General features: G+C 41.5%; 1 protein-coding gene and 1 long non-coding RNA gene across 6 annotated transcripts in view; one reads left to right on the plus strand and one right to left on the minus strand.

Moving 5' to 3' along the window:
- Positions 1 to 239: 239 nt before the first annotated feature.
- On the minus strand, positions 240 to 1835 carry LOC135410108 (uncharacterized). Its single transcript, XR_010428520.1, has 2 exons — positions 906 to 1835; positions 240 to 455 (listed from the first exon to the last, which is right to left on the minus strand). It is a non-coding gene; the product is annotated as an uncharacterized LOC135410108 (long non-coding RNA).
- Positions 1147 to 27749, plus strand: part of RASA3 (RAS p21 protein activator 3) — a 130070-nt gene continuing 103467 nt past the window's right edge. For 2 of the 5 annotated variants that reach the window (XM_064646438.1, XM_064646439.1), the window contains exon 1: positions 1970 to 2262. In XM_064646438.1, the coding sequence (XP_064502508.1) occupies positions 2208 to 2262 (55 nt within the window). In that variant the 5' untranslated portion in view covers positions 1970 to 2207. Of the gene's footprint in view, positions 1166 to 1969; positions 2263 to 2772; positions 2864 to 27749 lie in introns of those variants that run through there. The other 3 variants (XM_064646437.1, XM_064646435.1, XM_064646436.1) reach the window with 3 other exon arrangements.

Below are 27749 nucleotides of genomic sequence, written 5' to 3' on the forward strand. Positions count from 1 at the left end.
TTAAGGAAGATTTATAGGGATCCTGAGCATAGGATAAGTTTACATTTGCTTACAGCTAAACATTATCCACTGGCTTGTGGCTTGTAGCTGTAATCGTTTGTTTCTGCCTGTGTACAGCATTGTGTGTAACAGTTGTGTGACATTTTTCTTCAGTGAGATGTCTTAGTAGGCTTGTATTTGTTTTGTACAAATACATTCAAGGTGTGTGCATGTGTGGTGAAGGAGCAAAAGCAACACACTTTGTATATTCCTTTTTATCTGTGAGCATGTACAGAGTGTTAAAACAGACCTGTATGACATGTATACTCCAAAACTGTTTGTTTGTCACATCCAGCATCTGAGAGGCAATAACAGGTTGGCCAGTCTGAGTAAATGTCCTCCTTAAGATATGAGCTCTCTAATCAGCATTCTTTTAGTTTCTGTTCAGGCTGATGCTTGTGTTGCCTCTTGTACAACTGGAAGGGGAGGCAAAAATAGGGGAGTCAGAAGTATTGTGACAGGTGAAATTTGGGTTAAAGTGAAGAAAATGCTAAAGGTTACTAGGGCAGGGAGCACTGAAGGTATCATGGGGGATGCAAAGGACCAGCGGGCAGAAGAGCTGAAGTATTGCAGTAAGCTGGGAGTATTATGGAAGAAGAGATGACACACAGAATGGGGATAATGAGGTTAGGGAGGACATTGGGCATATTGCAGCAAGGAAGAGGGAATTATAGCATGGATGTTGGTAACTGGAAGCCTGTACTTTATAAAATCTCTTTAGAGTCCTGTGCTATAAATCAAATTACATATGTCACTTGGCTATGCAGACAAGGAGAACACAGTAACTCAGGCAGCTCCTTAAGATAACTCATTGCTTCCTTTTTTGGCTGTGAGCTTGCCAGCTTCCTTCAGAGTTAGGCCCATACCTGTGTGGAAAAACCCAGATGCCTCAGACTTTCCTGCAAGCTGACTTCCACTGCCATTGTATCTCCTTCCCAAGTTTTCATTTGCTGTTCTGTATTTCTGTATTTCAGTATCTCACCTTTTTTTTTTTTTTTTTTTTGGTCTGCAGGCTTGAAAAAGGGCATTTTGTTGAGCTTCTTGGACATGGTGGACTGTCATGTGCCTGCACTGTTCTTCGTAGGGATGTCCAAGCCTCCTCTGGGGAGCTGCTACTGCACCAAAGGTAATTTGGTTGTTTAGTTTTTGAACTACTGTAATCTGTAGACCTCCATTGAACTTTGTGCTCTGCTATCGCCAGACCTTTAGGGAAGGAGTATTTCAATTCCCGACTTTACAAGATCCAAAGTTTGGCACTGAACACTGACACAGGTCCTATTTCTTGCTGTTTAATGTGTACTCATACAAGTCTGAAATCTGAATTCCCTTCTCTTCCCGTGCAATCAGGTAGAGCCAGCTTTGCCGCTGATTAAATGGAGCCAGGAGACAGACTGGCCTGCTCTCAGCGCCCAGACAGGTTTGTTCATTTAATACGGGACTTCTTTTCCCCGCTAATGAATGGCTTTCAACCGGGGGCATCGATAGTGCCCTCTCTTTATGGCTCTGTGGGAAACAGGACTTGCACATCATCCCTCCCTCTCTCTCGCCATGACGCCAACGGCTGCTCCCGGCGCTTGGTCCGGGCCGGCACTGGAGCGGGGCCACGGAGTTAGTCAGCCCTCGCCCTCGCCCTCTCCACGCTGCCCCCTCGGGAGTGCCGGCGGGGCGGAGGTTGCCGGGGCAGGAGCAAAGGAGCAGGGGCCGGGATCACCGGCGCGGTGCTGCGGCACCGACCCCTCGCCCGCTCAGGGGGCGGCCGCACTCCAGCTGTTGCCGCGCTCCGCCGCTCCCCCCGCGCGGGGCTCCCCCGCCCCCGCGGGCAGCGGGCCAATGAGCGCCGCGGCCGCCGCCCCGCTGGCCAATGAGGGGGCGGTGGTGGCGGCGGGGCGGGCGCTGCGGGCCGGCGGGGGGAGAGGCGGGCGCTGTGCTCGGCTGGGCTCGGCTCCGCTGGGCTCGGCTCCGCGGGGCTGCGCGGTCGCTCGCTGCTCCCTCCCTCCCTCCCTCGCTCGCTCGCTCCAGCCCGGTCGCGGCGTGCGGCCGCCCGCCCTCCCTCCTTCCCGTCCGGCGGAGCATCTCGCCTGCCTCCTCCTGCTCAGCCCCTGCGTCTCCGCGGCGGCGGGGCTCGAGCACTGCTGAGCGCCAGGCGCGGCGGCGGCACCACCACCACCATGGCGGTGGAGGAAGAGGGGCTGCGGGTCTTCCAGAGCGTCAGGATTAAAATCGGTGAGGGCGCGGAGCAGCGCGCAGGCAGCCCCCGCTGGAGGGGAGCGTGGCGAGGCGGCGGCGCCGGACGCCCCTTGGTGCTGCCGTGCGCTCCTGTCCCGCCGGGGGAGCGCTGGGGGCGGCGGGGCGGGCGGTGCCCGCGGCCAGGGGGGCTCCGCGGGGCCGTGCGGGGCGGGCGGTCAGCGCCGCGGTGCGGGCCGCGGTGACGGGCGGGCAGCGCCGTCCGTCCGGCTGGCACCCGCAGGAGTCCGGGAGGCGCAGGATATTAGGCGGATTTTGTGGCTTTGGTTGATTTTTTTTTTTTGGTTGGGTTGTGTTTTCTTTTTTCTTTTTTTTTTTTTTTTTATTTTCGTTGCTAAGCTACGCGCTAAAAGTTTGAAGGCGGTCACCGAGGCTCAGCACTGTGTGTCAGTGGCAAAGGTGGTGCGAAACCGGCCCAAAAGCGGCTGTGGGCAGGAGCGGATGCCTCGGCCCCTTCCCTCGGCGAGGGCACGGGCAGAGTCTGCTGCCGCTTCCTCACGGCTTCCTCCGACCCGCGCTGGGAGATTCGCTCCTCTCCTCTCCTTGATGTTGATCGAGTTCCAAACCACATTATTAGAAAGTAAGCGACAGATGTCAGCGAGCGGATTAAACTCTCCCTGGTCGAGTTCTGAGTGTGCCGGCTGGGAGGGAAATCCCTCGTTTCCGTAAGACAATCAGTCAGTCTCCCGTGCAGAGGGAGCGGTTCTGCTCCCGGGATGGGGCGCGGGGGCTGCGAGCTCCAGGGGAAGTGGCGAAGTTCAGCGACAGGCTCGCAGCGGAGGGTACCGAGGGCTCACGGCTTCCTAATAAAGATCTTGAGAAATCTCCCTTTGCAAGTCCGTGCGTTCGAAAGCAAATTTGCAGCCACCAATTATCGTGTTAGATAAAACTAAAATGTGAGATTACATAGGAAATCTCATTATTGAATAGTGGCATTAGCATTTCAAAGAGACTATTGCTAGGATCGTTTCCTCGTTAATTGTCATCAATTAGTTTAGTGATAGCAAATTTTAAGAGGTAATTTTTAGTTTATATGTTAAAATTCTATGTATTCATTCTATGTCCTTTTATACATGTGGAAAATAGATTCAGTATACAAAGTATGGTCGGAGACTTGTTTTCTGGCTCTTCTCAAAGAGGGGAAGGGGAGAAAAAAAAGGTCCTTTCACAAGGGAGAAATCCAGACACATGCAGTGATGCTATTGCAAGTTGTTCCTACTGGTGATTTTTAGTTAAAACAGTAAGAACACATCTCGTGTATAGGATGATGACTCTTGGGTAGAGTGTTTTGGTTTGCTTAGGGTTTTGGGTTTTTTTTCGAGAAGAAAACAGTGATGATTGAAGTAATGAGAGTGTGGGAATTTCTTTGAATTGTGGAAGAGATCGAAGATAATAACAACAGCAAAAGTCTTGAGATTAATCTCTTTAAGTTGCAGACGAAAGTTAATCCTGCTGCTGACTTCAGTTGTCAGAGCCTCCATCAAAGCTAAGCGTTTGATTACGGTAGTACTGCAGCAAGTATCCCTGCTGCTTTTTAGCGTGGATAGCGAGTAGGAAAAACCGCGTGCATCCGCGGCACAGCAGTGCTTCCCTTCTGCCTTGAGAGCCGAAGCTCTTTCCTGGATGAACTGCCGGATAATGCCCGACGCTTTCTGGATCGGGGCTGCGCCCAGGTGTTCCAGCGCCGTCCGGCAGGGGGCGGTGGTGAGCGCTTCCCGTCTGTCCGTGGGAAGTGTCCCGGGAACGGCCACGCGCCGGCTCCGGGGCTGGAACGCGAGTTTCTGGGATTCGGGTTCGAAAGTTAAACACGTTTTTGTAGCTGAATATCTCTTGTGAAATTTATCAGAAAAATAGGAAGAGGCAGGATTGCTCTGGTGGGTTGAGGGAGTATTTCTAATCTAACATGCCTCATAAAGTAATTGTAATCTTTAAGAAATTGTATAAGGAGGCTTGCAGGCTCCCTGCAAAAAATCATGTGAGTAGATCTGAGGGGAGATCACAGAATTGTTAGGGTTGGAAGGGATCTCTGGAGATCATCTAGCCCAACCTCCTAGGCAGGGTCACCTAGACCAGGTGACATGGGAAGGCATCCAGGTGGGTTTTGAATGTCTCCAGAGAGGGGACTCCACAACCTCCCTGGGCAACCTGTTCCAGTGCTCTGCCACACTCAACATAAAGAAGTTGTTTCTCATGTTCAGGTGGAACTTTGGTGTTTCAGTTGATGACCATTGCTCCTTGGCCTGTTGCTGAACACAACCGAAAAGATGGTGCACGTTGGAGGGATGCTACTTTTGTTAGCTATTCCCAAGAGTAAATTTGTCTTTTAGCAGTTCCCATTCACTGAAATCTTGTAGATTTCTCTCTTTTCTAGTGACAGGAGTCTTTGAATCTTTTAATGGGTTAAGGGACAAGTTATTTGAGTACAATGGGATAAGTCATTTTCCATCTTGATTTGCTTTGATTTATCATGCTGTAGAAGTGGTCAGTTCTGTTCTTTGAGAGCTTGTTTCTTGGCCAAGCTCTGGCTGATGTCTGACTACAAAATACTCTGTGCTTGATCTGATAAGGTGTTTCCTTCTCTGCAACACCTTTGCTGGCAAATTGTGAATGGGGATGCTGATACACAAGTGTGCCTCGTTATAAATCAGATGAAATGTAGGGTTGATGCCTTGAGGAATCAGTGCAAGCACAGAGTGAGACACCCATGTTGGCATGCCTTCCCTGATGGGAGGCTTCTGGCTGTGCAGAGCATTGTAGCCTAGAGGTGTTTGAACGCCCTAATGTAATGTATTGCTGTGGCTGGCTTGTCCTGTATTTCCAAGAAGCTGCAGGTAAATGAAGGCATTTTCTACTGCTGGTGTAACTTGTTCTTTTGAGACTGATGGGTTGCATGGAATCAGCCATATTTAGCTACATGGATAATTATATAAATGCTTCCCTGTTTTGAGGAGTGTTGTTTCTAGTCATGCTTGGATTTGGCTTGAGCCATCTGTTTCATCTTTTGAAAGTGTGAAGCATTGAGCTTCTTAGGAACCCATGTTTGCCTCATTCAGTTGCACTGGCAGTGGTGAGCCACTTCCAGAAGATACCTCATTGAGATATTGAAGTTGCGGAGCAATGATACAAACTCTGTCAGTGTGGGTAGCAGCGTTAAGAGGAATTGTTACTGTGTTACCTGCCTCTTTTCCAGTTTCTTTTGTGGTTACTGGAATTGAAAGAACTCCATGCCTGGCTACTTCTGTTCATGGCTGTTGCAAGGAAGTAATGTACAGTAGAAAGAAGAAAGTAGTACTTGTGCTAATGAATGTGCTGTTCAAATGTCTATTTGAAATTGATTTATTTTGGCTTCCCATAACTGTGCTTTTGTCTTTTTTTTTCCTTAATTGAAAATTATTTTTACCGGAATCCCTTATACATAAACAAAACAATGTGTCATGTAAGACTAAACAAACACTTCCTATAAGATTGCCACTTTGAGGAAGTGTGCAGTGCTGATATTTCCATGAGTCAGTGTTTCAAAACCTGAAAGGAAACAACATAAGGCTCTGTGACTGATGATTGGCTGGAAAAACTACAAAGAGAGTCCTTCTGCTTGACAACATGACTTTTGTTGTAATGTTAATATTTAATAAATATGCTGTACTTAATTGCTACTTTTTTCTCCTTAAATGGCATCAACTATTAAACTTTCAGTTGAAGAAATAAAAACTCATATTCAGCATTTCTGCTGTTGAAAGCTGTATGCTGGCTAGCAGAGAACCTTCTGGCAGATTTTAGTTTGTGAAATTGTTTATACTTGAAAAATCTAAAGAAAGAGGTCATTTGTGAATTTTCACTTTAAAATATCAAGCTTTTCATGCCCCTGAAATCTAGTACTCATACTTAGGAGGATTAGGCTCTGCCCTAAAATAGTATTTTTTTTAGTGGTATTAGGGCTTGTTACAGAGCTTAAACAGTCCAATTTTTTTTTGAGTAATAGTTGGGACAGGAGGATACTGCACACTGAAAGGTTACCAGGGGCCATAATATAATGAGGAGGACCATTTGCTCGTAATTCTGTTGACTTCACAGATAATAACGGTCCATGTGTACACTGTGAGGACTTGTTGCAATTTAAGACATAAACTTCTAAACCTCCTTTTATCATCTTTAGAAAGGCCAGGAATGGACCTTTTGACATTACAAGGTATTGAGGTCTTAGTCTAAAATGTGGGAATTCCAGGAACATCATCTGTCCTTAGTGCTAAGTGTGATCAGAACCACAAAGCAGTGAAATTTCTGTTATAAAAGTTGGCTACTACCATTCTCTAGGAACTGTAAAACCTTGTTTATGTCCAGTTGACAGGATGAGGATGGTTGGTCTGTAGATGTGCCGTGTCTCTGCCTCTTATTTTTGCTGTGCCTTTTTTATTAATTCATGCGGAGCTATGTATTTTAAGACACTGTGAAAGCAACTGAACTTTTTTTTGTGAAACTGAGAGTCTTGGGTGAAGGCAGAGTATTTGCTTAAGTGCTAGTTTACTAATATTTAAGCAGGTCGATTGCCAAGAGCAGGTATTTACAGCCTTCCACCATTAAACTTGATACAAAATAAATGTTCAAGAGATGTCTCTGCATTTCTAAGGATAAGAAGAAACTATCTTGTGTCTTACAAACTTAATGTCTCCCTTAAGTCTAGTAATGCTAACATTGTTCAGAGAAATACATTTTGCTTTGAGAAGATGTCCCTTTTAATGTTGTCTCTTAGGATTTAGTGCCTTAAGTGGTTACTTGTAGAAGTAATTACGACTAAATATGTTCACTGTATAATACTGTAAAAGGATTTATCCCCATTTAAATGGGGCAAAAGCTTGTTGAGTAGATATTTTTAGAATGAGAGAATTTTTCTTAGGTACTTTTTTCTAAATCTATATATATATTAGAAAATTTTATTTAGGAAATGTAAAATGTTTCTTATAAAGATAACAGTATTTTTTCCGGTGTTTCTAAGTTAGTGGAACAACAAATAAAGAAAGGAAGAAAAGTTATTTGTATCTCACCCTGAATATATTCAAGACTTCTCAAGATCATTTCTTCACATTAAAAAGTTAACAAGCTTAAACTGATGTTGTGTAGGTAAAATAAAGTGCAACTTATGTTCTTATTGATTGACTGCAATGCTATTTAAGGCTTGAGTCTCACAGGCTATGAAGGGTGCAGAATAGTTTAGGCAGATTTTTCACCGCTGGTTCAGTATTTCAAACTCTGCTAGATTTGGTGGTGGTTGTGTTCTGACCAACTTGTGTTCAGTGTGCTGAATGGAAAAGATGTGGGACCAATGCTGTTTCTAGAGGAGGAGTGCTGTGGCTGTTTGTGGACTGTCAGGAGAAGCTGTGGCTGGAGCAAAAATGGAGACTAAAGCATAGTCTCTGCAAGTGAGAGAAGGAAATGGAGGAGCAGTAGAAAATGCTTCAGTGAATGTAGTTTTGAAAAAATAGAGGATGCTTGTATTCAGGACTGCCAGCCTGACACTGAATTATCCATAGCCTTACTTTCTTTTAATTAGAGGAGGATTCATATGTGAGTGGAAGCCAATGTGTTTTGGCTTTTAGAGTGTGTAGAGATAAATTCACAGGAGTGAGGCTGTTGAACAGATCTGCTCAGAGCCTCTGATGTCAGTATGCAAACTTCCTAGGTTTTTTTGTCCTCATTTGGAATTAGTATGTTTGAAACAAGTGTTATTTCATCTCTCTCATGAGAACTAAGTGTTTTCTTGTCTCTTCCTGGGGGTGATTATCTGTTGGTCAGAGTACCAAATGCTTTTACAGGAGGACATGAGGCAAGTACTGGATATCCTATCCTTTGCAGTTTTCCACTAAATACTTTTGAAAACTTTTCATTACATTGAATTACGCTTCAGACTGGTTGGTGTTTTTTGTGTGTTTTTTTTTTTCTTTTTTTAAAAGTTTATAATTTGTTGAAACCAAATTTCTATTCCTCAAATTACTGGGTTAGTTAGATGCCAATATTATCTTATCTTCCTCTGTTCTTATGTCTCTGTACGGGCTGATGCTGTTCTTCTCTGTGCTTTGCACATTGCTTTGCAATTCTGTTCTCATAGCTGCAGTCAAAGCCATGACATCATGACATGCTAACCCAAATTAGTAGCTTGTTGCTGCTGAAAAGGCAGGTCTTGTCTTTCCCCCTTCCTCTCGTCTTGCTCTCAGCTATGAAATGCTCTTTGCACACCTGCTGTTGACTGATGCTTTTCTGCTTGCAGAGTAAAAGTCCAGTTCAATTTGCAAGGCAGGTCCAAAGAATGTTATTTTTCCTGTCAGGTTTAATTTTTGTCCATTTTAGTGAGCTGAGTCTGTGTGCTCAAGTGAATGTCAGAGCTGTCTCTGGACAAGTATCAGGAGCTTGACTGGGAGTATGCATGTGTGGAAATCAGATGGAGGGGACAGCAGGTGCATCCCCTGCTTTCATGTCTGTATTCTGGCAGTGTCATGAGACTGCTTGAATCTTTCTGTGCTCTTCAGTCCACTCCCCTTCCTTAGTACATGTTTTCTTGGTGGTGCTGTATTTGCTAGCTGCTGATACATACTGGCTTGGTCAGCTGCTCTGGAGAACAAATGTTAAAACTCTAGTGAGACCAGCAAGAGGATAATATGACAAGCTGATATAGATATATCTCTGACCTTCCACCTGAGAACTACTTGAATCTCATACTCAGTTCATGAGCCTTAGCTGCTTATGAAAGTTTAGGTGGTTTAGTTGGTATTAACGATTAATACTCACACATGCTGCCCCACTTCTCCATCCCACACTTACCTTGCAAAGCCTGAGGCACCTAATATTATGATGTTTCTGCTTAAACAGAACTCCCTCTCCCCTTTCTTTACATCACAGCAAGATTTCTGCTTATGCAGATATGCTGTCAAACACTGTTACCATATGAAGCCATTTATTGCACTGTTGCTCCCATGTAAAGATCTTCTCATGTGAACAGTGAAGAGTGTTGTCTACAGCAAGACTAGAAAATACAATTAAAAAAACCCATCAAAAATACCTTTAATAATATACATCAGGTTAAAATTCTTAGATCGGATCAGTGCTATAGACTGCAAATGACCTTCAGGTATTGCCTCTGTCCTTTCTCAGTCACTGCTCTCCATTACAGGAGTGTAAATTGTGAATAATTCTGTTGAAGCCAATATTTGTGCTTCTGTGAGAGTCGAATTAGGTCTGTGAGTACCTCATATAGCAATTTTTTTCTTGGAGGGGGTGGGGAAAGGGTGAGGCAAAATCCACTTTGAGTTGTTAAGGAGTACTTAGTACCTCTCATGTTGTGACAATTCACTCTGGAAATGGATGTTTTTCTGCAATGAATCTTAGTTACCCCTTGTGAGAGAAAGAAGCCTAGAATAAAGACTATAGTCTTTGCTGCATACTGTAAAAGATGTAAATATCAGACAATTGTATTGCTTTTAATGATCAGACCAACAAATATTCAGCCAAATATGTCAAAGAAAAATTAATATTTGTGTGTGCCAGTTAACTCTTAATGCCTCTGGGGAGCAAATCACCTAAGGCATATATTAATAGTTAAAACATGCACTGGTATGTCTTAATGCTGTGCTTTTGAACCTTCTGGTACCAGAGGTTTATATATTTTGTGGTTACACCAAGGAAAAGCTCAAGCTTGGAGTTAATGACAGGTTGTATTTTGTTAAACTGAAAAGCTAGTTGTAGACTTACATGTTCTTACCTTCTGATTTTACTAACATTTGCTAAACCTTATGAAGTGTCTGTTCTTTAGCAGTGTCTGATTTCATCAGCATAGTGGACTGGTGACTGAATTTAGGATCCATATAAAAGCTTTGTTTTGGAGTAAAACGAAAACAAATCTAACTTCCTTCCTCTGCCATCTTAACCTCTACCAAGGGGAAAGCGACTTCCCTGAAACTTCACATGTTGTTTTCCTCCTATAGAAGACTTTCTGGGTGAAAGTTTTGCAAAATGAGATGTGAAGCTTCAAAACTATGAAGAACTGGAATATTTTTACCCTGTTTGCCTTTCTCAGATTTTAATGGATCATTGCCAAGTGTGAAACACTTTAAATATTCAGTGGAAAGTTTGAGGTATTCGAGGGGTTTTTCTCCCTCTTCTGTCTGAAAGGGAGAAAAATGTAGTGTATCTATTTTTGAGGTCTGTTGAGGAAAGAACACAAACATTGAAGACTATAGCCGGGTCTGACTTGCCTGACTTCTGAGGTTGGTTGAGAGTTCTTCTGTTCAATTTTCATTCCAGACATCTGAAGTCTTATCTTACTTTTTTTTTTTTTTATTTGGCTAGAGAGACTTGTGCATTTGCCTGTTATTACCTCTCAGGGAGCACTGGGGCAAAACAAAGGTCCCTTCATTAGCCCAACAACTGAATGTTACTGTTCCCTGTCTGCTGGGGTGTGTAACTGGGACTGCATCGCCATTGACTGAAACATTAGTATGATGAGATGGTAAGAGGGAGAGTATTTCACTTATCTGTGAATGACTGGTAGGTTTGAACAGGTAGCATTTGAGGCAATGTTTAGTTTGAATAAATATTAATGCAGTTTTGTATGCTGGTGGTAGGTGGACAAACAATAGATGAAGTGTCTCAATTCTGTCACACACGACTAATTAATGAAAAGTCTTGAAGTTGGGAAGAACACCTATTTCTGTGATAATGGGAGGAGGGGGAATTATTAACACAGATCTGTGTTCCATAAGATGCATTCTTAAGCTTTCTTTTCATCTTTTACAGTGACTTTGGGAGGAAATATCCTTGTCTGTTTGTTGCTAAACTTGTTACTCAGAGGTTTCAAAATCCATTTAGAAGTTTACATTGAAAGGCTTGAGTTTGTGTTTCAGAAAAGGAAGATGAAATGTTGGAGACATATTATACAGGGAGCAGAAGGGTATTTGAACTTGTGAAGGAATTTTGTTTCCAGGATTTTTAACCTGGAGTGGTTAATTTTTTAATTTATACCTGTAGGAACAATGTTTTCGAGTGACTGATAACTAGCAATTTACAAATTTAAATTCCATTCAGTTCCAATTGTACAGAAGGCATGTAATATAAATCAAGTTTACTGGTTTTTATTTTCCTTGCTTTCAAGTTTCATGCAGCTTTAATATTCCAAGTAATGGAAAACTGACAACTTGAAATAGTTTAATTACAATTGTGCTTCTGTTATGGCTGTTTTTACAGAGTTCTTATATTTATAAAAAGCAGCTCAAAAAAACAGATGCACCGATGGCTGAGTTTTAAACTCCTTAAAAATAGGAGAGAGGGGAAGAAGTTTATTTTTATTACTGTTTCCAATTTAATCTAAAAATACTTCTATTTACAAATTGTTTACAGCTACTTACTTTTGTTAAGAACTCTAGAAGAAAACAGTTAGTGGTAGCTTTTTACAAGACTTTAGTTGATTCTTGCTTGTATTTCCCAGCTGGTGTTAGAGTACATCTGGAATCTATGAAATTCCTTTCTTTGTTCCTCATTTCCTGTTTCATTCACTACAGTGCAAGGTTCTGAAAGCTGTTTCTCTTAGTATCTTCTAAGATGTGCATTTTGAAGCATTTAGTGAGTTCTTAAAAGAGGTTATATGTGCTTAACAGTGAAGTTGAACTGTGTCATGAAACTTCTCAGATGCTTTGTTTTCATATTTCAGTGAAAAATAGTTTCATTGATTTTTCTGGCTGGCATTCAGCTTGTAGAATTGTAGGAAGGAGGGTGGTAGAAATAGAAGAAAACTCTAGTAGATAGTATAAAAGCTGCCTTTCTTAGTCTCCCTCTCTCTCCCCCCTCCCCCTGCCCAGAAACAATCACCAGTTTGTAATGGAAAATTAGATCTATTTTGCAGGAGACACAGGGTGTGACATCCTACAGTTGCTTTTAGATTCTGGTTTGAGAAGCTAGTGACTGCTACAGGACACGTGAACACGGTCTTGGAAAACTGAGCTCTGACAGTGTGACACAATGCGAGAGTTGTGTGTGTCTAACACAAAAACAATCCTTCCTCTCCAAACCAACAGTGTTTAGGTTAGATTTACTGCTTGGATTTGCTTTGATGCAGATAGCTCATAGTGACTAAAAAAGAGGATATACAATTGTCTAATGGAATTGCTTTTATTTTTTCAAGAGGTAGTTTTGTTCTCTCTGAAAAAAATTATGCTTTTATGAATATTTCTGTATCTGAGTGGCTGGCCCAAGTTTTCCAGAACAAATGGAGGTTCGTCATAGTTCAGTGATTGACTCTTCTGTTGTTGTCGTTTGCCAGCTGTGGGTGCTGTTTCTGAGACTGTAGCTTTCTGTCTACATGCTGTCTGTAGACATGAAAGATCTTTAGTGGTATGGTACATGTTCAAAAGCTTCTTCATGAAACACCTGTTCTTAAGACGAGACTTGCATTGGATGCATTTTTTTTCTCTTCATATAAATAGACTGTTTTCCCTTCCATTTTTTTAATTGTGGAGTATCTGTGAAATGGAAGCATTTGCTCTCAGGGAGAACTTAATATTGGGGAAATATTTATCTTATTTTTAGCTGCTTCTTTCAAAAAGTTTTAGCAGAGAGAAGTAAGGAATGCTAGCACTGTGGGATGGGATCTGTCGCTCCTCTATAGATCAGATTTTCAGATCTGATGACTCCAGTTCCTTCTCTTATTTTGAGTTCCTTTTTTTTGATGTCTTTAACAGAAACTGTATAAATGATTACATTAAAAGGGCTGTACATATGGGTAGTTGCACATTATATTTATTTTACGTATTATAAGGGAATGAAAGGAAGTGCTACTTGTTTCCCACAAGCTGTGCAAAAATAGTGACAGAACTGTGAAACTCCAGCAGTTGTCTGAAATCTGCCTTTCAGTAGGTCACGTGAATACAGAACTTTTTTTTAGGGTTCTCACGTCTTCAGCATTTGTGTAAAAGTAACAGTACTGCTCAGTGTGGCTGAGAATTGGGTAAAACCAAAGCTATTTGTAGGTGATTATTGTTACTTTAAGACTGTATTTTGCCCTGCTTCAGGGATGCAGTAAAGGTACTAGGAAGCTTACACCTTCTCTGCTCAAGTCAGAGGAGCTGTGCTCCTGTAAGTTTTGTGCCCTTGTAGTAGCTGTCAGTAAGATCCTCATCTTGATCTGTGCAAGTTTTCAGTAGCCTAGACCAAGTCTAGTTCTAAGAGACTTCCTTCAGGCCATATTTTCCTGCAGCACTGGTTCATTAATGTATTAGTTTAGTTCCTCAGATGATGAGAAGTCGCATTTTGCTTCCAGGAATATAATGTTCAAGTTCTGAGTTTGGTGTAATGTATTCCTTGGTAGATAAGCAGGTCAACTGTTTCTGCAAACATTCTCTGGTTGATTCCTCTTTGTAAACTTCGAGTTGCATTTATAGTGTAGATATTTGATGTTTGGGACCTTGGTTGACATTGCATAATATTTAGATTTGAAGTTGATACCTGAAGAACCACATTTATGCTCTGTTAGCATTTCTTGCCCTAAATGTAAGATAGGAGCTGACCAACACCACTCTCATTACTGTAAATATTTGTCTACCATGTGTTTGTAGATTGTTCCACATAATTGATTTTGCTGCACACTGAGGGCCAGCAGCTCTTGGATGGTTCTGCTTGACCAGTGGGAACACCAGAGTTCCCCCTAACAGTGTACAATACTTGGAGAGGAGCTCCAGGTAGGTGCTACAGAACAGGCTTAGATGAGTAGTGCTTCAGAGATAATGGAGAAAGTAGGTTGTGGTTGGTGGTCATAAATCCACCCCTTACTAAAACCAGGAGAACTGTAAATGCCTTTTCCCTCTCATTCTGATGAATAGAGCCAACCTCTGTGCTCTGTGGGGTGGTTCCTGCAGAGGACTTGAGGAAATCGGTGTTGCATGTTAGAGTTGGAAGGAACTAGATTTCAAGATCGTGTAAGTGCCTCTCCCTACTCGACCCTGTGACTTTTTATTTTTTTAGGCCTACTAAGCAAATTTGCTTGAGAGAGAGGTAAAAATAAAGCTAATTTTTATTCAGACCAGTACTCCTGACTGTCTTTTTTTGAATGGTGATTCTGTGATTTTTGACAGGGAATAAAAAGTGCCTAGGGGCATTTGGAATGTGGCAACAGAGCAAAATAACTTAAAAGTGAAGCTCTAATAGGCTGATAATTTGTGTGTTTTGACACCTGCTTCTGTGACAGCGTTCCAGAAAGTTGTGAGTTTGAAAGCACAAAAAAAAAAAAGTTATCTGAATTACTTTAAAATCAGCTCCAATATTAAATGTAACCAATCTCTGTAACAGTCTAGTGGAAAATGTTCTGATTATTAGTTTTCTGATAACACCTACAAATTTTTACTATGCTGATGCCCTTCTTCTCTTAATGGGAGTTCATAATCTAGCACTATGGGTAACTTGTACTGCATGCTTTTGAATATGGACTTCACTTTCTTGTGCAAAGTGAATTTCTGGAATTTGAAGTGTAGTTTTCACCTATTCGCGTGAAATCTTTCTTGGGTTTAGTTGTGCCATGTCAAACTCCATGGTTTTGTTTGTTTTTTGTGTGGTGACTGATTTAGGCTATAACCAGAAGTACCAGATGCTTGTAAGGTGGGGTCCCTACTTCAGCAGTACCATGCACACTGCACTGGGAAACATGAGCAAATACTGTACTTAACAGACCATGCACAGTGGCAGAATGAAATGGGGTCAGGCACAAATATCTTATCCAGGAAGGGCTTAGAACCAAATAAGAGCTTACATGTCTGTGAATTAGTGCCAGGCTGCAGGTATGCCAAAACTCCTCTTGCCCTGCATGGGGTTAACTCAGTGCTTCGGAATGTGACCTGAAAAACCCACAACTTGGGAGGTGACTTGGCTGGAAGAAATACTGGTATGGGGCTAGATCTGATCTCTTGTTGCTCTCCAGAACTTCACAATGTGGGATGGGGCCAGGAGCTTCCACCTACTTCTTCAGAGTATGGAGTCAGTCACAAGGCAGGAATTTGGTTCCCTTTGTGCTTCTGGAGGAGGCAGTGCTTTTGTTGTATTTTAGGTAAAACATATGGTAGTTTTTGGTGTCATGATGAAGTGCTAGCTAATATATTTTGCAATGTATGTATCTTCTAGGGTATCAGCCTACGGGAGATAAAATTGGGATATTTGTCTTGGGGTAGGTTGGGTTTGGACAGAAGCAAAAGCACAATGGAGCACTTTGGTCTAGTGCAGGTGTTGTGTGCATGTATTTGATATTTCTTTTGCCATTGTCTTGGACCTGGATGCATGCTTCCCCTCCCCCCCCCACTGGGTAATCTCCCTCCTAAGTTAGAATTTGTGTGGTGAATGAGACTGGGCATGGCAGGAAGAAGAGTATCTTATGGGAATGCATCTAGAAAATCTCATATGGGGTCCATGCAGCGGGAGGAGGAGAACCAGTCTGTGTTGGCCAGTAGCCTCTCACAAGGTGTTTGTTGCTTTTATGTCCTTTGTGGTACGCCTGAAACCAGCTGTGCTGGAGTGCTGAGCCTTCATAACTGGAGGAGGAGCAGGGTGTGGAGAGGATGAGCTGTGGCCCAGCCAGTATGTGTTTTTTTTTTTTTTTGCTTTGCATTGCTTTCTGTTTGTTGAATGATATTTTTCTTTGGAGAACGTGAGATTAGCTCTAAAATAGGCCACCATAGGATGAAGATGACGACAATATAAAGCTTCAAAACATGATTTTAAGCCAATAGGTTAGCTTTATTTTAATCAGGATTTTATTTTTTTTTAACAGTCATGGAAGTAAAATTTTTGAACCAAAATAGCTTAGTATCAAGAGTATGCTTAAGTATTTCTTTTGAAGAATGGAGTGCTTACTCAGTTGTTGACGGGGACTAACGTGAATTCTGTTGTAGGGCTGTGATTGAGAGCTTGTGAGGGGGAAATGGAAGGAGGCTGAGGTTTCTGTAAATTAAAACTAACTCAAAAGGTGCTGCTATAAGTCTTCTGTGGTATAAGTGATGCCTCTAAAGGGTCTTTAGTTATGCCTAGCCTTCAGAATCATGTCAGCACTTATGGCTTAGCCTTAGACAGTGTAATTATATTGTTGGTTTTGTACTGTCATAATAATCCATATTGGATGGTTCAGCCCCAAACCTTCAAAACACTAGAAAGTAAGTTTGACCTGGCCCACTTAGTTCATTTTACAATCTTCTCAGGTATTTTAATTTTTCAGTTCATTAATTGCCTAATTAACCTTAATGATAAATGAATTTGTATGCTAATTATTTGAAAGACAGCCTGATCTAAGAAAGTCATAGCTGCTGTTCTGCCTGTGAGACAGCCTGGGTATTTGTCTCACTGTGATGTTGTGGTATCAGACATATGTCTTCATTCATGTTCCTGGCAGCTGGCACTAGTGTCTAGAAGGCTTGTATTGTTTACCCCTGTGTCTGCTAAGCACCAGTGAGCTTCCAGAGTCAAATACTTGAAACTGAGGGTTACCCTCATGAGGATAACCTTGTCACCTTGAGTCCCTTTGTGTACACAACTTCCCTGCCACTACAGGAATATTTATTTACTTATAAAAGGGAAACACTGTGCTGCTTTCAGTCCATGAAATGGGTGCTAGTTGTGTAATGAGTAATTATTCTATTATAATTAATAATAATTTATTATTATTATAATCTTCATTATCTGTATTCTGTTCATGTAGTGGAATACATGGTTTCCTGCACACCTGTTCAGTTCAAAACCTGCTCTGGCGTTGTTGTTGAGCTCTTTCACTGTATTCCTTACCAATTTTAAATCTTCCAACCTTTTCCAAGGCAGAGCTGACTCTTACATGGGGGACAGGATAGAAAAATTGTATTTAGCAGTCATGGTGCCAATTTGAGTCCACTTCTATATTTTTCTGGAAGGGGATTTCGTTGAGTGGCAAGGATTTTGGATCTGAATATGTATCCAAACACTGTTACTCGACTGTGTCAGTCGTCTTCCTTCCTGCTGACTTGATTCGTGGTGTGTCTTCCCTCTGCTGAGACTTTGAGTGCAGGTGCCTCCTGTATGTAGAGATCAAATCAACTGGCTTTGCCCGGGGTGATGAGAGAGCCCTGCCAGGGGAAGGGACAGGGGAGGACAAGCAGGATTCTGTTTCTCTGCCTAGCCAAGTCTTGCTTCCTTCCTTTCAAGATCCTGTTCTTGTCAATCTTCACTTTGAGTCAAATGCCTGTATCTTCCTGGACACAGTAGGGCTCTTGCAGTGAATGTCCTGCCTGGTATATCCAGTACTAGGGAAATAACATGCAAGTCATTTGCAAGTCACATGCAAGACAAGTACCAGAGCAAGTATCTCTCGCAAGGATTGGAAAGATGCAGATTTCTATTTTCTGGGATTTTGGGAACTTTTTTTGAATTATTTAAGGTCCTATTCTGAAGCCAAGGGCTGCCTAACACCTAAGTTTGATCTGAGCATCTTTCAGGACAAGCTGACTTCTCCTGAGTTATGTTACCTGTTTTAGCTGAAACACTTGAGGATAGTAGGAAGAGTTTAGCAGAAAACAAAACTGTTTGGGTCTTAGAAATACAAAGCAAAGAGGAAGCTGGTACTAAATTGTTGCTTTCCCTTTTAATTCCCCCTTTGTACCCATCCTCCTCTGCCCCTCCCCAGTAGAGCTTGTTCAGACTCTCCCTGTTGTTCTGCAGGATTTGACACAGTTTTTGCCTTTCTGTAAGCTAGCAGTAATGGAATTTTTAGCACTGAACTACCACATAAAGGTCCCAGTCCTGGTGTAGAGCACTGTTTTGTGCAAGTAACTTCTGTTCTACTTGCTTGGAGTCTAAATAATGTAGAGAATTCTGCTATAGCCTTAGTAATAAATCCCATTTTGCATTCTAGCTGCTTGCCTTTCTGAAAAGCTGCTCTTCACTTACGTTACAAATATAACCTTTTGCTTAGCCTTGAAAAGTGTTACCCTGTTCTGGATAGCAACAGTGAAATACTCCACTGTTCCTTGTGACCTTAATCACAGAACTCCAGTGCCTGCTGGTGTAAGAGTGTGTTTTATTAATATTTAGAGCAGAACTGAATGAAAAAAAGATTAATGTGAGGCTAACCTATTCTACTTGTCACAGAGCACAAAGTGCATTACTTGGTAAAGAAAGGCAAGCTGGAAAGTGAGTGCCAGCAAAGCTGGCAGGGCAATGATCTTGCCATCAAAGTGGGTAGACAAACAAGGGTAGAGTAGCTCCATTATGCTAACCAGGGTCAACTAAGAGCCTGGTGATCGCCAGACAAGTCTGTAGTGTTGTGCAGCTCCAAGGTAACAGCAGGAATTTAAGTCAGCAGTTCAGAGTCAGGATTGGTAAGGCAAATGACCAGGCACAGACAGACCTGCTACATAGCTCTGACAAGGTCCAAGGGTGAGTATCTGAGCTGGAATGCAACTCCCAAGTGGAGAAAGGTGCCCAGTGAGGCTTCTTCCAGTGCTTTCTCACATGGCTCTCTCCCCAGCAGCCTGATCCGAGTTTACACAGCTGCACTGTGTCACAGCTGGCCTTGAGCCGAGGCATTCAGACCCCTGAGGGGTGGAGGAGAGGTTGTGCTCAGGGCCTTGGCACCACTGATGTTTTGGTAAGATCTTGTCTGGGCTAGCCTTAATCACATAAAATCTGCAGTTCCTGATCCTGGGATAGCCATGGTGAGAATCTTCAAGGGTGAAAAGAGGAAGTGGAGATGCAATAACAGAAAATAGGGCTGCGCGTTTCGTAACACTGACTGTGGCAATAAAATGCATCCTGTACGCTATGGGAGCCAACCCCCCGTTGTGCTTCTTCAAGCCTCTGTGACTTGCATTGGATGGCGAGTATTTCCACAGCTCTTTGTGCATAAAGGCAAGTGTGTGGGAGGCACCAGATATTAGGTAGCTATTGCTACAGTATGTCACATTGTAATTGAACTGTTGGGACGGACAGAAAATAAATTCTCTTGAACCCTCTTTAACCTTTTGCAGCTGTTTTTGTCCCTTTATTCATCCATGTATTTTGACTAATATCTTGCTCTCATTCTGTGACATTTTTTAGTGATTTATTCTTCTTCCCTCTTTCTGTGGTTTGAAACCATGTCTGATTTTTTTGTGAAGTTTCTGGTGCATGCTCTTACTTCTCTCCAGACTCTGTCAGGTCTGCCCTTATATCATGTCAGCACCATTCTGTTGATTAGCAGAAGAGACCTATTAATATAATGTTCCTTTGTTTCCTGACTCTTTTCTTTCCCCCTTCCCCAGAAGGATTTTTTAGACTTTCTTGTGCTGTTTCTGTGGGAGCTGTGTTGGAGTCTCTGCAGCAGACAGAGAGTTGTGTAAAAAATTAGCTTATGAGCTCAACCAGTGACTGTCCCTGCAGACCTGTACTTGAGATGAAAGGATTCTGTTTGCATTTGAGTTTCCTGCTGCTTTAAAAGATGGTGGTGTGTCTCATAACAGCAGCACTTGTAATGTGCTGCTTCCACAGAAGGGAGAGTAATGACCAATATTCTGTAGATGAGCATGTGGTGCCTTGGTCTTCGTCTTCAGTTCTGACTGATTCAAAGAGTTAGAAGCTTGTTATCATTGTTAATCTTTATTCAAAAGGTGAATGACAACTCATGCACAATATTTTGAATGGTAGTCTGAATGCATATAATGGAAAATACCAGAGTACTGTTAAATGCATCTGAGGCTTGTTTTCTGTAATCGAATTGCTCAGAGATTTTTATCTTCACTTAAGATGCACATAAAGTCTGCACTGTGTGGGTTTAGTAATTCCTTGCTGCATGACATCAAGCATTCCTGTATGTTTAAGGGTATCTTGCTTGGGTAAGAGCCAGTGAGATAACAGGGAATCAGGTTAAGCAAAGATGTAAGGAGACAGCAGTTGCAGGGTTGTGGGGAGGAAATATTTTTACAACTGTTATGTAAAGAAAGTGGTATAGGATCTCCCGAAAAAAGGTAGCAGAGAGCCCATGAGATGTGTACTGTTAGTTATTGAACATTCTTTTATAGCACGGCTTTACTGTTAGTGCTAGAGTTGTATGTGAGGTCTTTGACTTAAGTCCAGTGTTGATTCTGGCACTGTCTAAATTAGATTAGGTGCTCCTTTGAGTTGAAGGGTACAGCAAAGAGATGGAAGTGGAGAGAAGTTGAAAGGACGAGCTTATCTGGTTAAGTGGCTTTTTCCTCCCCTCTGGGAAGACCACAGAGCTGTACTATCTATTCAGTAAACATCTTCCCTGGCGTGTGAACTGTTGGTAATTTGCAGCTCTTAATGATAACAAGCTAGAGAACTTTAGTTTAGATAACCCACATGATATAGATGGTTGTCATAAAGCATTTTAAATGAGGATCTGTCAGGAGAGCAAAAAGATGAGGAAGGAAGCTTGTTAAATGGGTTTCCTTCTTGTTCCTGCAAGTACACTGTAGCTGGTTAAAATTCGATGTAGTTGGATTCCTTGGCAGATTTATTTTAGGTTGTTATTTTGCAGTTATCAACTGCACATGTGGCCCATCTCCTTCCATTTGAATTTTGGTCTGACTGGCAGCATTTATTACTTCTGATTCCTCGAGAAAACAAGGCAGGGCCTGTTCTTAAGATTTAGAAATTCATCTTCTAATTCATCTACAAGCCATATTTTCAATACATGTGTTTATATCTACTTTGCCTTTACAAAAGGGAGAAAACTAATGGAAGAGGTACCACTTAAACAGGTTTGGATGTGGGTGTGGTGATGGGGATGGCAGTCTCAATGCCATGTGCTTGAGTTTTGTGTTTCATAAGACAGTAAAGATTTATTGGGGTTTTTTTTTTTTACCTCTGCAATGTGAACATGTGTCAACTTTGGTTAGCCATGCCAGCAGGAGTTACACAACTTACTTGGAATGGCAGACTGTGCCGGACAGAGGATATCCCGTGAATTTGAGAATGAAGCTTGTAGATGATAAATGCCAAGGCAAGAGTTAATTTAGTACCCACTTTCCATAAATAGAGGAAGTTGATTCATACAGTCACAGCTAGAGAGTACATGACCATGTCAGAGACTTCACTGTCTTGCTTGAGATCACAGATTTGCTGAATAACATGGTGGTCAAGTTGCAAAATCCAGTCTTCTACCCTTAGAATGGCAGTCAGAAAGACAAAATGGCGTGGAAGGAAGTATCTTTTTTTCTGTGATTGTTCTCTTTCACTGCTTGGCTTTTTAATACACCAAACAGTTTCACCATTCTAGACACTACAGATGTATTTATGATCTAGTAAAATATTAGCATCATATGATATTTGATTATGCTTGTAAGAAGAAAGAATTCTCTATTCTGTGTCTCAGACAAAGCTGTTTCAAAACCCAGCAGAATAAGTAGTCAGAAATGAAATTAAAGTTTTTAAAATGTCAGCTCATCAGAGAGTTTCAAAGTTAAAAGTTGCTTGTAAGTTGTGTAGGGTTTTCATATATTTCTGTAACACATGACTATATAATATAGAAAACATATAATGCGTTGCAATATATATTGCACAGATTATGATTATGTTTGTAGTATATTTTATTATTTTATGCTATACATTCCCTATATATTATTATTAAGGACAGTATTTCAGTTTGTATATATGCTTTACTGACCACAAGTGTTGCAGTTCTGAGGCATATTGGCTTCAAATTACGACAATTAAACATGGTAGGTGGAAGAATCACAGGGACTATAGCTTGGGTTGTGCTGTCAATTATAGGGTTGAGTGTATCCAAAGATGAGTTTAGGACCAGCTGTGTTTCTAAATGTGCTAACCATCTGACACAACTTATGTGTTTGGTTTGTTTTATGCCTGGGGTTTTTTTGAAGGGGGATGAATAGATATACATACACGTATATTGTAAGTTTTCTTTTGGACCAGTTTTGCTTTCACTGTAAAGCTGGTGTCTAACTGCTCTAGTTATTTAATTTCTAGTTTTTCAGAAATGTTAATAGAATAAGTGGTGGAGGCTCATACCAGGCATGTTAATGGAGTAGGAGAACAGAACTGGGTGTATTTCTCTGCAGATCTTCAGTGGGATTTGGAAAGATGTTTGGATTGGCAGAGACTATTTTGTTGGGTTTTAAAATAAATAAATTCTTCTGCCAAGGAAGTTCTTCAGTATATATTGAACTTGAGTAGTTACTTTTAAGAGTCTGCCCAGAAAAATGGTGAAGTGTTTTCTTCACTACTCTAAATGTAAGACTCAGAGACATCAGTAGATCCTGAAGCCCGAGCTGGTAGTTCAGTGGTCTGCTGCATGCTGCATTCCAGCACCAAGCATATCAGAAAAAAAAAAGATACTCCTCACTTACCCTGAACTTTGTGTTTCCTTAAAGTAACTGGTTAGAAGCATAGCTTTCGTTTCTGTCCAAAATTTTTCATTCTGCTCTGAATTAGTCCCGTAGAAGCATAACTAGTTGAGTATTCATTGCTAGCTGTCCATAAATACTGATGTTTTGGTAGGAATTATTTCAACATGCGATAGCTCAATAATACATGGTCTCCCTCAACCTGTATTTAAGCTGTTATAGGGGTGTATTTATAGTTTCTTAAATTCTACTCTTAAGTGTATGGAATATGCATGAAATACAGTTGATGGGCTGCAGTTCTGCCAGACCAATACAAATAAAATCCTCTCATGTTCACAGAGATAATTAGTATGACTTTAAATATTTTCCTTGCTATTTTCCACCCCTATGAATCTTGATTGAAGTTACTAATGAATATTAGAAAGAATACATCCCTGTTCTCCATGCCTCTAATTGATGCTTTGCTGGTGTCTTGATGCTGTCAAGCTTTGTAGGTGTTTGAGAGAGGAGATAAACAATGTTATGTTCTCAGCGTTTTGTAGAGAATCTACTGCAACAGCTTTGTGTTCTGTGCAACCTGCAGTTCTTCTGTGCAATCTGATGTATTCTTTGTTCTGCCCTTTTTTTGATGTGTTAATTATGCTATATTGTACTAGCAAAATGACATTTGGCATCAGTTTTTTTTTTCACTAGCCCATTTGGAGATGCATGAGTGGAAGACATCCTGTACAAGTGTCATGTTTGAGAGTTAATTTTTAAAATTATCTAGCTCTTGTTAGGTTGCCATCTGTTTTCCTCTAGCTTGAAGAGGAAACAGCTGTTGTGAATAATCTCAAGACAGTATTTTTAATAAAGTCTAATAGGTCTGCTTACCTTCAGTTTGTATGTGTATCACAGGGAATAAATATGCTGTCTAGGAGGGGCAATGTGGTTCTGCAGTAGGAACTGTAGTGAGTTTTAGTAATGCAGTGATTCTGGTATGTCTCCTCCATAGCTGGATTTGAATACAGCTGGAGAGATCTGTGTTAATGGGGCACACTTCACTTTCTCTAACAGTGTATTGTCTTGTAGAGGGGCTGCTCTCTGCTGCTTCTGCCCTCTGAGTGCAGTGGTTGACAGGCAGCTGGGGAGTTGACTGAACCTGGTGATCCAATAGAAAAGGTAACTCATGGCCCCACTGTGCCAGCTTCAGTTTGCTGATCAAGCAGAGGCAATAGCTAGCTATGTTTGACCTCAGGGAAAGCACTGGAGATGAAAAGCCAGCAACACAGCCTCTTCAGTTGACAGTATGCAGTGGTATGGAGTTAGAGGCAACATGTGCACCAGTAGGTCCTACTGTTTTGGGGAAAATATTTAATTCTCAGATGGAGAATAAGTGTTATTAATGGTGAGTAGGGTATGGATGCACTTTATGTAGCCAGTGGATGATTACCTTGTGGGTTTCTTAGTTGTATTTTAGGCTTCATTTTGGTAAGAAGTGAAAAACCTCATGAAAGAGATGATGTACAATATAAGCTTCAATGACAGTGGTGATTCAGCTGAATAAAGGGAAGGATATTTTAAAGTAGACAAGTTGACTGTCAAGGAATGCCTTGAAAGAAGTTCAGATTTGTTTATGCGAACTCAGGCATTGCAGAGTGGACAAAATGCAGTACTGTTTTGCATAGATTGTCTTTCTTGACTGCTTTCTGTCAAAATCAAAGGGAGATATCTTGAAAAACTTGCAAGATGAAGAGTTTTTTGAAATAAAAGGGCTCAACAGTAAAGAGAGTGGAGAAGACTAACCAGCAGAGAGCATTAAATGGTGGTAAGGGAGTATAGAGTCGAATGGAGAATGATGACTGATGGAATTGGATCTTTGTGTAAGTAGAGTGGCTTCTTTTTGTCAGAGGCTTTGCTGCTTTTGCTTGAGTCTTTAGCTTAATGGCATTATAGAACAACACTAGCAAGGGTAGCCGTGAAAGGTGAGCCTGTAGTCCAAGTACTTGCAAGACTGCAGCCTCAGATCTTCCCAGAGCTTATACTACAAAAGGCTGTAGGAAATAGATATGCCATGCTATGTGGTTGCACAAGCCCTGTCCTGTTCACTCTCATTGCTGCCCCATTTCTTGCAGTTAGGCCAAAATTGGTGGTATGAATCCATTAGGAGCCTGTACGGTGTCAGAGCTAATGGCTACACAAGATCTGTTCTGGCCTGATATGATCTGTTCTGCTTAATTGGTTTGTGTAGCACATGAATATGTGTGGTTGCATCATGTGGGGGAAGATGGGCAGCGTGCAGTCAGCTGGCCTGTCGTGGCTCCAAGTGGCTGTGAAGCTGCAGTGTTACTGCAACAGGTGAGGAAATCGCTGCGCCCTGCTTAAAAACCCCCTTTAAACTCTTTTGTCTTTTGACACAGCATGAGTGTGTTGGAATTCAGGAAAGTAAGAGACACCAACTTGCAATTTAGTTAATATTAAAAATTAGTTATAATACTTGCTTTTGAACTTTCCTATCAAATTTGTGCTATTACATAGTGTTTGCTGTTTCTCTGGAGGAGTATCTTCTTTAGGCTAGGAACATATTATTACAGAAACCTGTTCTATCTGCCTTTCAAAGGAGAGAAGTTCTGATTGATAACTATAAGAACTCTCAGGAAATAAGAGTGACCCAAAAGAATGTTGTTACATATGTAGATGTTTCTTTTAAAGACTGATATTTTTGCTTATCTTTGGAGGTGGTTTCTTTGGTTGAATAGCAAACTGCATTTCCCACTTGCAGGTGTATGCACTGCCTCACTTCTGAATTTATAATGGGAGTACTTTAATTTCAGAACAAGTTAAAGCTGGACATAGGAAACAAGTAATTTCCTTTGCAGAAACCTGCACTAGTCAAGTATTTCAAAAGATATGCAGTCAGAACAGTACAGATGCTGTCATGTACTGACGATTTTCAACATTCATGTTCACAAATGGTTCATCTTCTGGGAAGACAATATCTTTCTTCAGATCTCATAAATCTGTAGCTGACAGCAGTGTGGTGGTTATGGCATGGTTATATGGGATGTGACAGTACTGGAGTGGGTAGAGGTGAACTTCAGTGGGAGCTGTTGTTGGGCTTCTGTCAGTGTTACTCTGCACTTCTTTTGTGTGTATGTACCTTCTTACCGCTCGGAAGTTCCTCCGCACTTCTGTTTTGGCACAGTATCTCTCAGTCAGCTTCCCATGAAGAGTGTCATTCCTATCAAAGTCATGAAACACTTTTTTGCCAGGTTGCTTTGCAACTGTTATAGTACCTTTTCCATGCCTGAATTGGTCTTCTTTCCACAATAAAGCCTTTGGGAACCATTTTTTCTTTCTGTGGATGTATGTGACAGCACTGCTGGAAGCATACACTGCTAACAATGATATTTCCTGTCATGGTTACTGGAAGCTGTTTGTCTTACCTGTTTGTTAAAAGAACCTGATGCTTTGTCTTTTCCTGCTCTGCGTTGGTAAATTCTGCTTTGGGTTTGTTTTCCCCCACTTGTGCTGTTATGCCAGCAGGCAAGAGGCTTTCCAGTCCATGATGTTCATCCGGACATGCTGCACAGGAGAGTCCTTTGGTGTAAGGCATTTGGATCAGGCTCTGTAGGCTTTGCTGGCCCTCACATGCAGCTTCTGCAACATCTCATGTGATTGCATTAGCAAATATTGTAATGCAGTGCTTCACTGTGGTCTTTCATCTGAGTAATCTGAAGTTGCATTTCGAGTATGAAGTGCTAGAGAGGGATGTAGTTCAGCTACGGAAGTTAGCTGTCTGGCTTACTGTGCACAATCACAGATGGAGTCTGCAGCAGAACTGGGATGGAATCCAGATCTTCAACCAAAAGAGCCAGCTTCTTGCATGGAGATGGAAACTTCTTGCACAAAATAGATCTGGTGTGTGTTGTTGCTTTGTGAAAATAAGTGGACTGTTTTTGAAACTACATAAACTACATGAAATGAGTAAGGGGTTAACTGAAGCTGAATGGCTTTCCATTCTTGGGTGATCTCTGCAAAGAAGCATTGGTCTGTTTTGGTAGCCAAATGTCTGGTGTATTCATCCCCATCCCCTAGCATTAAAAATAATGACTACAGTATGCACGTGGATTTGTGTGCATCTTCTGTATGTAATTTGTGTTCTACCCTAAAAGGTAAAAGTAGGCATATTTTTATCCAATAGGCTTTGGATAGGCATGTCTATTTACATGCTTTAACTTCTGCAGCTGGTTATTGTTAATGTCTGTGAAGAACTTTTACAGTCTGTGGAAGTGTGTGATATAATCCAGAAATCAACTTCATTTTACACATGATTATCAGAAGCCTTCTCTGACTCCAGTCTGCTGTTCTTTTGTATGCCATGAATTTGCACAAGGGATTGAGGAGGTGATTTCAAGACAGGTGGATATTGCATGCATGTAGCTTGGCCTGTAGGTTCCTATTGACACTGGCTGCATATGATAGCATCGCTTCATGTGACCTTCTGAATAAATATGAAAGGATTTATTCCTTTTTTTACTTTGTGATAAAACTAGTACATGCTCTATCTGTAAGAAAAACATGATTTTATCACTTCTGTTGGGCTCTGAAAAAAAAAACACAACAGCCTCTAAGTTGATGTGTGTGGGTAAATTATCGCTGTTTGCCTGCTTGATGTGTTTTGTAAACTGCTGATGACAGAGTTAGCCAAGGTTTTGTGTGTTTTGGGCTTTTGATGACTGAGTAGTTGCAGCACATAACTGTGGATTCAAAGCTGTGAGTTTAAATTTACTTGAGTGTATTGTCCTTATTGGGCTGAGGAATAAGCTTGGTTACAGTGCTTTCTCCACCTGTGTTAAGAAAGCAAGCCACTGGCACTGTGTTGGCTCAAAGACTGTGAAGTTGGATGTTGGTTTGATTTGGCAAAGTTTTCAGAATGGGACTTCTAAATTAAGATTAACTTCATATATCAGTATATCTTTTGTATTGTGTTAACTTCATATATCAGTATATCTTTTATTTTATGTTATGTTTAGGAATGCTGTGCCTTTGTACCTCCATCCTGTCAAATATCCTCCACCTGCCCTTCCCTTTTTTAAAGCTTAATCCTCCCTTATCATGTATGAATGTTTGTGTAGGCTTAAG

Source organism: Pseudopipra pipra, chromosome 2 (genome assembly GCF_036250125.1).
Source record: "Pseudopipra pipra isolate bDixPip1 chromosome 2, bDixPip1.hap1, whole genome shotgun sequence".
Lineage (NCBI taxonomy): Eukaryota > Metazoa > Chordata > Aves > Passeriformes > Pipridae > Pseudopipra > Pseudopipra pipra.